General features: G+C 43.4%; 1 protein-coding gene across 1 annotated transcript in view; it reads right to left on the reverse strand.

The window, feature by feature from the left end:
• Window positions 1-2,002: 2,002 nt before the first annotated feature.
• The window catches only part of LOC141229248 (gastrula zinc finger protein XlCGF66.1-like), a 31,272-nt gene continuing 20,790 nt past the window's right edge, over window positions 2,003-12,484 (reverse strand). The window contains exons 7-8 of the mRNA XM_073667436.1: window positions 5,659-5,749; window positions 2,003-3,580 (exon numbers count right to left, since the gene is read on the reverse strand). Of these exons, the coding sequence (XP_073523537.1) occupies window positions 2,655-3,580; window positions 5,659-5,749 (1,017 nt within the window). The 3' untranslated portion in view covers window positions 2,003-2,654. The remainder of the gene's footprint in view (window positions 3,581-5,658; window positions 5,750-12,484) is intronic.

The following is a 12,484-nucleotide window of genomic DNA, read 5'->3' on the forward strand; positions in this document are numbered from 1 at the left end:
TGGCGTTTTAAGTTTGATGTTCAGCTGCTGCGGATCCATGGGTTTGTCAAAACCGATTAATATCAGGATCTGGAGAAATTTGTGGATAATTCCCGTGCTGCTGGTTTATTGAAGACGTCAATTCAGAAAGGTTTATTAAATATAATAATTGAATATGGAACGTGCAGATCTCTCAGATGTTTTTGATGTCAATGAATTTGGCTCTTTGTTTCTGCACTTCTATAGAATAATCTGGAAATATCTAGATTTTGGACCCATTGATTGTTACATCTGGGTGATCCCTTGGCTGTTGCAGGATAATATCTCTGTCCCGGTAGTGTAAAACTTTAGCCAGCACAGTTCTTTGTGGAAGCCCAGGAGGAAGATGAGCACCCTATGAGCTCATTCTACAGCTTATAGGAGGGTTAAGGTTTTAAGCCTGATAATTAATTTCAGCCAGTTTTCAAAGAATTCAGTAGGAAAGGAGCCTTCTATTATTTCAGGCACACCAATAAGTGGTATATCATTGAGCCTTGACCTATTTTCAAGATCATCTGTTTCTGCCAGCAGTGCTGATATTTGCTATTCTGCAAGCCTGTTCTCATTGCTTGTATCGGCTATCTGGTCCTCAATGACGCTGACTCTGCCTTCCACTGCCCCTGCTCTATTTTCTGCAGTTTGTGTCGTATACCTGCTATCTCATCTTTAAGACCACCAAAATGTACATTGAAAGCAGATGGAGAGAATTTACAATGTACTACTGCAATGAAAAGGTCTTTTAAAGTAGGTTCCTCAGGTACCTGTATGTCCCACTGGTGCAGACTAAGCTGTGAGGCAGTGAGTATTGTGCCACATGCAATTTTGTGGTCTTTTCATCCCCTTCAACGCGGCTGCCTCTCCCATCTCCTGCACAACTAACTCCTCCACTTGGAGCCCGTGCACAGGTGTGGGGTAGCTGCTATAAGAAGGCCACTGGCACCTGCTGAGACCTGTGTTTCTGTGCAGGCAAATTGCTACAGCCTGGCCACCACTTCCTCGTCTCCCCTGCTCAATCTGCCTGCAGCATGACGACTGGTGTCATCTTGGAGCTGAGAGCCTGCTTCTCCCGTAGTCTTTATGTGGCTTTTCCTGGTCATTTTTTTCCCCTGGAGCAAAGTACCTCCACATTCAGAAAGTTAACTGGTAGATGGATGACGAATTTCAGGATGGTCGTCAGGTCCTTTATCGGATAAATAGCTAGATGCTCGGCAGGAGCTCTTACGTCTGCTTGTTCACATATGTTATCAGGGTTGTTGCACAAAAGTACTGCTGCTTTCTGTGTGAGTGGGATAGTCGTGCAAGAGAATATTGCTACAAAAAAAGGGACTGGCCTCTCCGACATTCACTTCAGCAAGGGAGTAAACTGTCCTGCATCCAGAAGTTGAGGACCCACCTAGGCAATGGTGGTAACAAAATCTTATCAAGTTGGGCCTAGTGAAGAACTTTGTAAAGGCTATGGATAAAAATGTAAAAGCATTCCTGCATCTGATTGATAATTTTCCAAGGTTAAGTGAAGCAAATATAAAAGAAGGAGTCTTTATTGGACTTCAGATTCGTAAGCTTCTTCAAGATGAGGAGTTTCTTCATTTGTTGCAGGGCAAGGAAAAGCTGTATGGTTTACATTTGCTTTTGTGGTAACTAACTTTTTGGGAAACTCGAGCAGATACAGTAACTATGAAGAATTGGTGTTATTTCTCCTCAAAACATATAAGGATCTTGGCTGTAACATGTCCTTAATGATTAATTTCTGACATTCTAGACTTTTCTTACACCAAACTGTGGAGTAGTGAGAGACGAGGATGGTGAGAGATGTAACCAAGGTATTGCAGATATGGAGACAAGATATCAAGGAAAATGAAATCCATCAATGCTTGCAGATTACTGTTGTATAATTTTAAGAGAGGACCCGATACAGGAGTACAAGAAACAAGCAAAAAACAGTTGTCACTGAATGAGGACTAATTTTGTAGTGCAATTTCTGTAACTGTTTAAAATTCGCAATAGGGTTTAGACAGGTTTTAGTTATTTGAATTGTTTCTACGTTTTCTCTAAATAAATATCAGAAAATTGGCATAACAAAATATTCTGCATCTGTATATTTACAAAAATAATAATGTTTCAAAGTACTGAAACTTTTATTATTAATTATATGTAGCAGTAAAAGGAAAACTCATTGTACAATTTGAATTCAGGAGGTCAAACTCATTAAGAAATGGCTCAGTTCATAGCGGAACCTGACAACTTTTAAAAATATGTAAAACAAATGTTACATGATCTGAAAGGTCCATGAGCTAGGTTCTTCAGCGGCTCAGTCAGGATGTGCAGCCTCTGTAAAGGTCCCGGTACTTTCCTCTCCTCCTCTGCACCAATCAGATAAGTGTGGGGCTTGAGGAGAGAGCAGTTCTCTCACTGATCAGGAAGGACACTGTCTCATTGTTCTCGGTCACAGGAAGCTACCTCCAGTGTATAGGACACACTCATTCTTTAGCAAGATTTTTTCTTGCTAAAAGTGTGTCCTTTCAAGTAAAACATTTTCCACATTAAGGATATAAAAAAGGCGTCTCCCCTCAGTGACTTCTCTGATGTCTATCAACATGTGCTTTCCGGTTAAAAAATTTCACACATACTGAACAGGATTAAGGCTTATCCCCTGTGTGAGTTCTCTGATGTCTAACAAGAGCTAATTTGTTGTTAAAACATTTCCCACATTCTGAACATGAAAAAGGCTTCTCCCCTGTGTGAATTCTCTGATGGTTGATAAGACTTGATTTCCCTGCAAAACCTTTCCCACATTCTGAACATGAAAAAGGCTTCTCTCCTGTGTGAGTTCTCTGGTGCTTAACAAGATTTGATTTCACAGTAAAACATTTCTCACATTCTAAACATGAAAAAGGCTTCTCTCCTGTGTGAGTTCTCTGATGTGCAACAAGATCTGATTTCTGCTTAAAACATTTCCCACATTCTGAACAGGAAAAAGGCTTCTCCCCTGTGTGAGTTCTCTGATGTTTGATAAGACATGATTTCCCTGTAAAAACTTTCCCACATTCTGAACATGAAAAAGGCTTCTCCCCTGTGTGAGTTCTCTGATGTATAACAAGATGCGCTTTCCGGAAAAAACATTTCCCACATTCTGAACATGAAAAAGGCTTCTCCCCTGTGTGAGTTCTTTGGTGACTAAGAAGACTTGCTTTCTTGTTAAAACATTTCATACACTTGAAACAAGAAAATCTATTCTTTGCTGTGTGAATTTTTTGATGTTTAAGAAAAAACTTTTTGAGGGGAAAACTATTTCCATATTCTGACTGTGCAATTGGCTTCTTCGCTTTAGGAGCAGTTGGTTTTTTAATGCTTATTTTGTGACTTTGATTTTCCTTAGTAGTTGGTAATGCATCTGAAGATAGGACCTGTTTCAAAGAATCAGATGACACATCTTTGCTGTGAAGGGATGATGGTATATTTGGAGTAATGGCATTCACTTCAATTGTATCCTGTGAGATCTCAAGCTCATCTGATTTGAAAATTGAAGATGTCAGCTGTCCCTCTGATCTCCTAGTACAGTCATCTAAGTAAAAAAAAAAATATTTGAATAAAATATTCTTGAAATTTATATTTTTTAACATTTCTACTTAAACTGTTGGTACAAATGGCAAGTTATGTAAAAATATTGAATCATTCACCAAGACAATGACAGTTCACAGCCTAATAGAAAACCTCATAGCATGAACCAGTAGAGCTTGGTGTTCAACTGTTTGTTCATTCTGCTTCCCAAATATGAAATATGCGAAAATGATACCAATAAAATTTTTTACTCATCTCACAAAAAAACAAGCCCCACTCAGGTCCATCGTCTGTCAATGGAAAAACAGAGGTTTCCACATCATTAGTGGCTCAAAAACTCTTGAAAAGCAACATGGCTTCCATAAACCAATCCAGCAAAATCCGCTCTTCCAAAGTCAAATATGCTCCCTACTTAACTCAAATGCAAAGCACCACACCCTACTAAAGCTCATGCATAATGCTGGAAGCTGCCTGATACAGCCTTGTTCTCCGCTGGTTAAGTCCTCTGTGTTCAGCTCCCGTGTTGTGTATTTTCTTCTTAGTTTCTTCTTGTGATCCCAGCCCGTTTACTGACTACTATTGTGTTTTCTGATTTTGTATTTTCTCTGCCCTCCTGGTTCTGATCCTGCAACCTGACTATTCTTCTTGTCATCTCACACCACAGGACAGCAGGCAACACCAAGTCCAAGCCTAGGGGTCTTTGTGCAAGTACAGATCCATGTAGAGGGGTTAAAGGGTGATGGGCAAAACTTTGACTATAGACAATAACACATCTAATGAAAAGATCAAAAAAAAAAAAAAAGTAACTAGTGGTGAAACCTCTCTGGGATAATTAGAGTATGCTACCTGGTAGCTCCTGGCAATTTAAAATATAGAAAGGGCCAATATTTTCTGTCAGATGAGTATCAAGAAGAAATATACATTTAATGAGAACTTTTTATAATAGTGCAGAGCTGAGGTGTCTTACATTTAGAACTCGGGCATTTGAAAGAGGCAATGGAGACCTTTTTTGAAAGACTACCAGGGAGTTACAGACTCACATAAGTGAGGCAGGCCAATCCCACCACAATCAAACTATCATACAGAATGAACCTGTAAAAAAAAAAAAAAAAGACCGAATAAAAAAACAAGTAACATCCCCAACAAGAATGTATGTTTGGGGGTGGGGGGGGGGAGAACTCCAACACTAAACTAGAGTTGCACTTATTTATGCTAGACCGTTGGAGCTACTATAAGTCCTGACCAGAAGAGTAGAGAAAGTATTAGTGCTCCCCATTTCAGGATAAATTGCATCTAAATTCTTTAGGATCGATAATATAATTCATGACGTGGAGTGAATCCATGAAACCAGGGCTCGAGTCATGCCAACATATCTCCTGCAGACATGAATACATTTTTTTACAGCCATCAGCCACTCACAGCTTAGAGATATATCATGGCACAGGTGTAATGTTTTTTGTATACTTTATCTATTTGAAGTTATTTAGTTTAAAAAGAAATTGAAAAGTCAGGGTAAAGGGAAACTCTGTTGTTATTATACAAAAATTCACACATGGCTTTAACTGCATGTTTAATGTTGCCGATCATAAAAGTGAAGTTTGGCCAGAAAGACTGGACCAGGTCTTGTAGGGACCATATGAGCACATTCAGCAGCACAGAAGGGAGAGAAGGTAGATTCATCCAATAAGATATCAGGGTTCTATGAAGCCAAGAGCATCATTACCCTCCGCTTTTTCTCACAGGCCCATCAGAATATTTTTCTTCAAGTGATTTTCTAACTTGTCAACACTTTCTACATATGCTGTCATTTGGATTGGTAGTTTACAGATCTGGGAAGGTAAGAGTCAGGATCTTCTAATTTCAGTTGGTAGGTGGATCTTCCAAGTTGTAAGTTCTATAGAAAAGGAGTTTCAATGTCCAAAGTCATTTGAACAGTTTTTGGTGGAGGACAATGTTTTGTTTTAGATGCAAAATGATGATCACACGATCGTGATACAGCTGGACTACATGACCGGTAAATCAGCCACAGCCTGTGACTGAGAAGAATCTGTGACTTTTCTGCATTTAGTGGTTACTACTCACCTGGGTAGTCATATGTAGGAATCTCCTCTTTACACCGCTCATCACCCCTCACATATGTCTCTGTAGTATTAATATGGGTCAGATCTTCACCCTGAAAGAAATATTGTACAAGTCGCAGACAGATGGAGAAGTCACATCTATGATCAGTAGTGATGAGCGAGTACCGTAATATTCGTAATCGCTATACTAGTAACGAGTACTTTGTAATAATCGCGTATTCGTTCCGAATATCGAGTACAATGTAAGTCAATGGGAAATGCGAGTAATTTTCTGCTGGACCCTACAAAGGGTTCTGGGGGACTAAGGAAAAGGCTGAAATGGATGGGAAAGTGATGAAACAGAATGGGAAGAGCCTGGAGAATGTGCCTGCATGCATTTCTGATTCACATATGGTTTCTGGGAATAAGTTTGCTGCAGTATTACACCACTTTTACAGACACACAAGAACAACTACCAAACCTAACCTAAATTGCATTTAACAGGCCAAAAAGATTAAGAAACTGTTTTTCCTGCACAATCACTGGTATATAAGGCTAAATAAACCAGAGAAACCTAAAAAATATCCTTTTAGCCTTTGTTCACACATACTGTTGTGGCTTTTTTTCGCCTTTTACAATTGGGAGGGCCCTGACTGATAAATTTTGTAGGTCCCTCCGTCATACATCATTTTTAGTTCGCTATTCCCCAGCACTTTAGAAGCACAGCTAGAAACCAAAAGTAGGTATGTAGATCCTTGACCTGAGAGGCCTCAGGTGCCTCTGGGACAGCTGTTACTTAGACATTTGGGCGGTCCCTCCATCATTGACACTCAGATAGTGGAATACATATTCAATAGCAGTTTACAATGTGCCCATTGTAGCGTTGGGCTTGACCCTTCTCCTCCTCCTCAACCACCATGTGATACTGTGGCCCTAAATTCAAATGTTCAGAGGCCCTGCAGTAGGCAGGAAAGCTGAGTTTTGTGAGAGCCCTTGTGTAGCCCTGTAACATACATTTTGAAGTGCACTCCTCTAGAGATTTTGGAGGTCCCTCTTGTGTACATGAGAGTGCCCTAACTTATTCGTATTGTAGGGCCCTCACTCTATTATTTAACTCATTTAAGGGCAGAGACTACAGAGAAAAAGGCCAAGAGACATGGAGTACTAGAAGGTAGCAGTGAGTGCGGCCTGCGGTCCTCAGGTTTGGCTGAACTCTTTGAACCGGAAAAATAAAGCTTCACTAGTCAAGTCAACTGGATGACGAGCTCAAATATATCACTTGTGCAAGTCAATGGACAAAGGATATATGGTGCCCCCCACCAGGATGGGTTGGAGAAGCTTCTCCAAATGGCTCAGAGATTTTGATTGTCAATATTCCCCAGATTATATAGGAAGAGAAGACTTCTTGATACTGTACTACTTGGTCCACTGCAGAATATGCATCGTATTTCCAAAAATTACTCCTGGGGGCTGTGTCATAGGCACAGGGAGATTCCTTTACAAGGGCCTCCCTTGTCAAACATTATCTACGATGGAGTACTATAGTAGTTGTGGCCTCCAATAACAAATATTAGTTTGGTAGGACCACTGTACATTTCAGATTTGTCCACTGCACAATGTGCATAGGGTTTGCGTCATTGTTGATGCAGGAAGCCACCATCCCAAGGGCCTCCAATCACAAATAGTAGTTAGGCTAGAGTAGGAATACTGTCCTTGTTTGTCCACGGCACAATCTGCATAGGGTTTGTAAAAATTAGCCCTATGGGCTGAGTCATGGTTGACGCAGGGAGCCACCATCCCAAGCGCCTCCAATCACAAATAGTAGTTAGGCTGGAGTAGGAATACTGTCCTTGTTTGTCCACTGCACAATCTGCATAGGGTTTGAAAAAATTAGCCCTATGGGCTGAGTCATGGTTGATGAAGGAAGGAAACGGTTTCTTATGGGAAGGGGGTGACGTTAACAGCAGTAGCATTAATCTGCATTTTTGGTGAATTTAGTTTGGCTTGCTGTCATCTGGAGGGATTAAAAACTGTGGAGATATCCAGTTCTTGTTTAATTTAATCAGAGTAAGTCTCTCTGCATTTTCCGTGGAGAGGCGTGTGCACCTATCAGTGATGATTGCCCCAGCGGAACTGAAAACACGCTCAGACACCACACTAGCAGCCGGACAGGCCAGCACCTCCAAGGCATATAAGGAGAGGTTGGGCCAAGTGTTCAGTTTAGACACCCAATAATTAAAGGGAACTGAAACATCAGAAAGGACGCACATATGATCACTTAAGTAGTCGTTGACCATGTTCTGCAACTTAGCCCTCCTTGGCATTGTTACAGGCACAGATAGCCCTTGCTGTTGTGCTGGTTTATTGAAAATTGCCCAATTTGTGCACATTTTCCTCCCACCTCCGTTGGAGCTGGTGTTCGTGTACCTCCCCATCAACCCTTAGTGTTCAAATGAGCTGGTACCTCTGCCACCAGCATTGTCTGAGGGTGATGTTTTCAGCAACTGATCTACAATGGCCCTCTTGAACGATTCCATTGTAAAACTCTTTGGTGATTCCAAAAGGAGAGAAGGAAATTTCTCCTTGTACCATCGATCGAGAAAGCTGGCCAAACAGTATAGGTTGTTGGATAAAATGTGTATCACGCGAGGGTCTTGCCTCAGACACACATGAACTGCGCCATGTGAGCCAAGCTGCAAAAAGGCAAATGTTCTGTGTCCCCAACAGTAGAAAAAGTACCCATCTTCTCCTCACACTAATTCGCCTCCTCCTCCTCCTCTCCAGCCCATCCAGCCTGGACAGACATGACAGCCTGGACAGACATGAAGCTTGGGTTGGGTGTCCCCTCTGTAGCATTACGAGTCCCCTCGGTAGCACAGAAAAACAAGTCTTCTCCCTCCTCATCTTCCTCTTCATCACCCATTGTTGCCTCAGAATATTGACTGGGCTGGGTAGTAACACCCATTGGGAAATCTGGCTCCATACCAACATGCTGGGCACTCAAAGCTTCCTCTTTGAGATTATGCAGTGATTGTTTCAAGAGACACAGCAGCGGGATGGTTATGCTGATAATAGCCTGATCACAACTCACGAGGTGCAGTACTCCAAGTTGAAGAGGAAGTGAGACTGGCGATCGATGGGCTTAGACTCAAAAAGTCTCCAGGTCTGGATGGCTTAACATCCGAGTTCTTTAGGACCTTTAGGGACTCTTTAGTCCCCCTCTTGACTCAGGTGTTTAATGAGTGTCTCTCGGGCACTCTGCCGAGATCATTAAGGAGGTCAGCTTTGATCATTTTGTCGAAGGTTAAGGATCCGTCACGCATTGAGAATTGGCATCCCATAGCACTTCTCGATGTGGACAGGAAGATTTTGGCTAAGATACTTTTCAACCGGCTTTTTGAAGTTTGCACCCCGGCTCCTTTCAGAGGCTCAGCACTGTTGTGTTCCTGGCCGTAGCACTTTTAGTGCTGTTCTTGTTGTCCGAGAGGCCGTGGAGCAAGGCCTTTGGAAGGAGTTCTTGCTGACCCTGAATCAGGCAAAAGCCTTTGATCGGGTTAACCATGAGTACCCCTGGTCCACTCTTTTGAGGTATGGTCTGCCTGGAGGGTTTGTGGACTGGCTTAAGACCTTGTACGCAGGGGCTGAGACTTTCCCTCTGGTAAATGGTTGGATTGGACAACCTTTCAGGGTAGGATCTGGTGTCCGTCAGGGCTGTCCTCTTAGCGCTTTGCGCCTTTGCAATTGATCCCTTCCTCAGAAGGATCGATTGTGGATCGTTGGCAGGGGTGCGGATGGGCAGGGTGGCGCCGGAGGCTATCCTGAGAGTAGTGGCCTACACGGACGATGTCACCGTCTTTGTTTCTTCGCAAGAGGAGGCAATGGTGGTGATGTCAGAAGTGGAGCACTACTCGGAGGCATCCAAGTCCAAGGTCAACCAGGATAAGTGTGAAACTCTCAAGCTGGGAGGTGGAGATCCCGGGTTTGATCTTCCGGACACCCTCCCCGAACCCAAAGAACACACCAAAGTCCTGGGCACCGTTTTCGGCCAGGGTGCTTACCCTATGAGAAACTGGGAAGGCAGAATCAAAGGTGTCGCCCAAAGAGTGGACCAATGGAAGGGTTGGTCTTTGACCCTGAGGAAAAGGGTTGGCCTGTGCAAAGCTTTCCTGCTCCCCTTGTTAATCTACCTGGGCAGTGTCTGTGTCTTGCCAGAGTGTCTCTGGACACGGGTCTACAGTCTGTTCTTCCAGATGTTATGGGGGAATAGACTGAACCTAGTCAAGTGGGAGGTCACTTACCGCACGATGAGACTAGGGTGGTTGTATATGGTGAACCCTGTGGTGTTCCTAGTAAACAACTTCTTGAAAGTTAACGTGGCAAACCTCTGGAAGGAGAGGGCTCCTCTGTGGTTATTATCCTGCAAAGGATGGTTTCAGCCTTTCTTGCAGGAATAGGAGAAGATTGAAGGATCTTCGCACACCGCATGGGCATCTCCCGACTTATGCTACCCCGGTTCTGAAAATGATCCACCGGTGGGGTCTGGGAATGTGAGGTCCCTCCCGAGGAAAATCCTCGATAGGAGGGTCTTGCTTTCTCATTTTCAGAGTCCATTGGTCCTCAAGGACTGCCCAAGTCGGGATCTGGAGGTTGGGTTGAGTTTGTTAAATTCTAGCAGGATCCCCAGGAAGTACTGGGACTTAACTTGGCGCTGCTTCCAAGGTAAGCTGTAAGGGGCAATTTGAAGTACAGGAGGTCTGAGGACAGGAATTGCCCCCGAGAGGCTTGTGCTAACATGCTGGAAAGCATGGGAGCATTTCCTGCTTCATTGTCCCTTTTAATACAGAGGTGTAAAACAGGGTGGGAGCTTCCATTGGTTGGCCGCGGCTTGCTACTCTGTCCTATGCCGAGTGGGCCTATGGAGCGTTCAGAGACCTTGGGAGATGGGACCGAACCACTTTATTCATAGTAAGTGTAGTGGTCAAGTATTTCACATGGAATGCACGAGTTTTAATTTTGACGCAGAGTAAAATCCTCCGTGTAGATGAAGTTTGTAAGAACATCCTAGGTGACTTGGTGAAGGTACCTGGCACTCCAAGATACGGTGAAAAGATTTTTTAGGAATTTATTTACATGATTCTTCAAAATTAATTTGACATATCGACCTCATACGGCCTTCATCAGAACTGTAAATTAATCAGCAAAATATAATGTGAATATATAACACATTCTCAAAATATACAACATAATAATCAATTTATATAAGAATCCAAGTTTGTATAGTAAGTGCATATTGCCTATACAAAAAAAATATATAATAGATGAGAGCAATTCATGATATGGAGGAAAATGGCTAAATACATTTAGTGTGATTTACAGACATATAACTATACATTGGAGGCATCAACAAGAAATTGGAATACATGTCATCGTTACCAGGATGCTGCCCAGTGGATATATAGGTATGTAGGTTGCCTTTGCCCTGGCCTCTGCTCAACTTGGTATGGCAGACTACAATGTTTTTCTCTGAAGGACTTTCAGAAAAAAAATTCCACACAGCAGCTGAATGCCCCCTTGCCCTGACTTGGCGCACAGCGGGAGTGCTCTTGGGAACAGTTGACCCAGCTCTCACTCTGGGAAAACCACGACCCCTTGGTGCCTGTGTTGGTGCTACATATCCATCTTCCTCTGTGTTGCTGTCATGGCTATGCATGCCAACGGTCCAGGTTGGATCAGTAGACTCATCATCGACCACCTCATCTTCCATCTCATCCTCCTTCCTAGTTAACATTGTAGGCTGACCTGATAGCAACTGTGTCTCATCATCATCAGCCTCCACCTATGGAGACAAAAAATGATGTTCCGCCAAGTGGCTTTCTTCTGGCCATAGGTCCTCAAATACTTGAGCATCAACGCACGCCACCTCCTCTTGTCCCTCTTCAATGCTGCACGGTGATAGGCCAGAGCCAACCAAAGGATACGTACCAAACAGATCCTCGGAGTGGCCAAGCTTGGTGTCATATGTCTTCTGTGACCGATAGTGGCGGGAGGAAGGAGAACCAGCTTCAGGATTGGATGAGCCAGCCTTCTGTGTATCCACAGTAGACTGTGTGGTCGTGGAAGATTTGTTGCTGCTTGACAAATGCATAGAGGCCTTGTCTGCTATCCAAGACAGAATCTGCTCTCGCTCTTGTGGCTTCCACACACGTTTACGTTCCAGACCGGAATTTTTTTCCAGGAACATAGTGGATGCATCAAGCTTCTTCTGACCTGACACAGACTGAGTGCCTTCTCGCGCACCACTGAAAACACCACGTCCACATCCCTTAATAGCAGACTTTTTTGGCATTTTGGGTTTTGTTGACAGATTTTCAGATGTTGATGGCACAAACCAAGCTGTCACAGCCAAAATAGTGGTTAAAATGGCCTGGTGCATGCTTTGTAGCAGGCAGTAGGAAATGTTTGGACTACTGCTTTGTGTAGGGCGCCAAACACCTTTTTAAGTGGACTAATGTGGACAGCAGAAGCCAGGCTCTGACCCCTAAAACAGCAGGGAAAATAGACCGGTGCTAAAAAAAAAAAAAGGCAGCACAAAATGCTACTTCTGTGTGTGCTGGAAAAATATTGCTTTGTGTAGCAACGGCGTCTCTGCCCTTTGCCAGGCAGAGATGCCGTCCCTCTCACCTCCTCGCTCCCCGAGCGGCGTCCTCCAGCGCTCCTCTTCCTGCTGCCGTCCTAAGGAGTCCCCGGCCAATAGCCCGAGGACCTCCCATATATAAGGCACCTACTCCAAAATGGAGGTGCCCGAGCAACAGTCGATGCACAGTATACACTGTGTTCCAAATTATTAT

This window comes from Phyllobates terribilis, unplaced genomic scaffold, assembly GCF_046119375.1.
Source record: "Phyllobates terribilis strain yellow unplaced genomic scaffold, ASM4611937v1 Scaffold_470__1_contigs__length_1423970, whole genome shotgun sequence".
NCBI lineage: Eukaryota > Metazoa > Chordata > Amphibia > Anura > Dendrobatidae > Phyllobates > Phyllobates terribilis.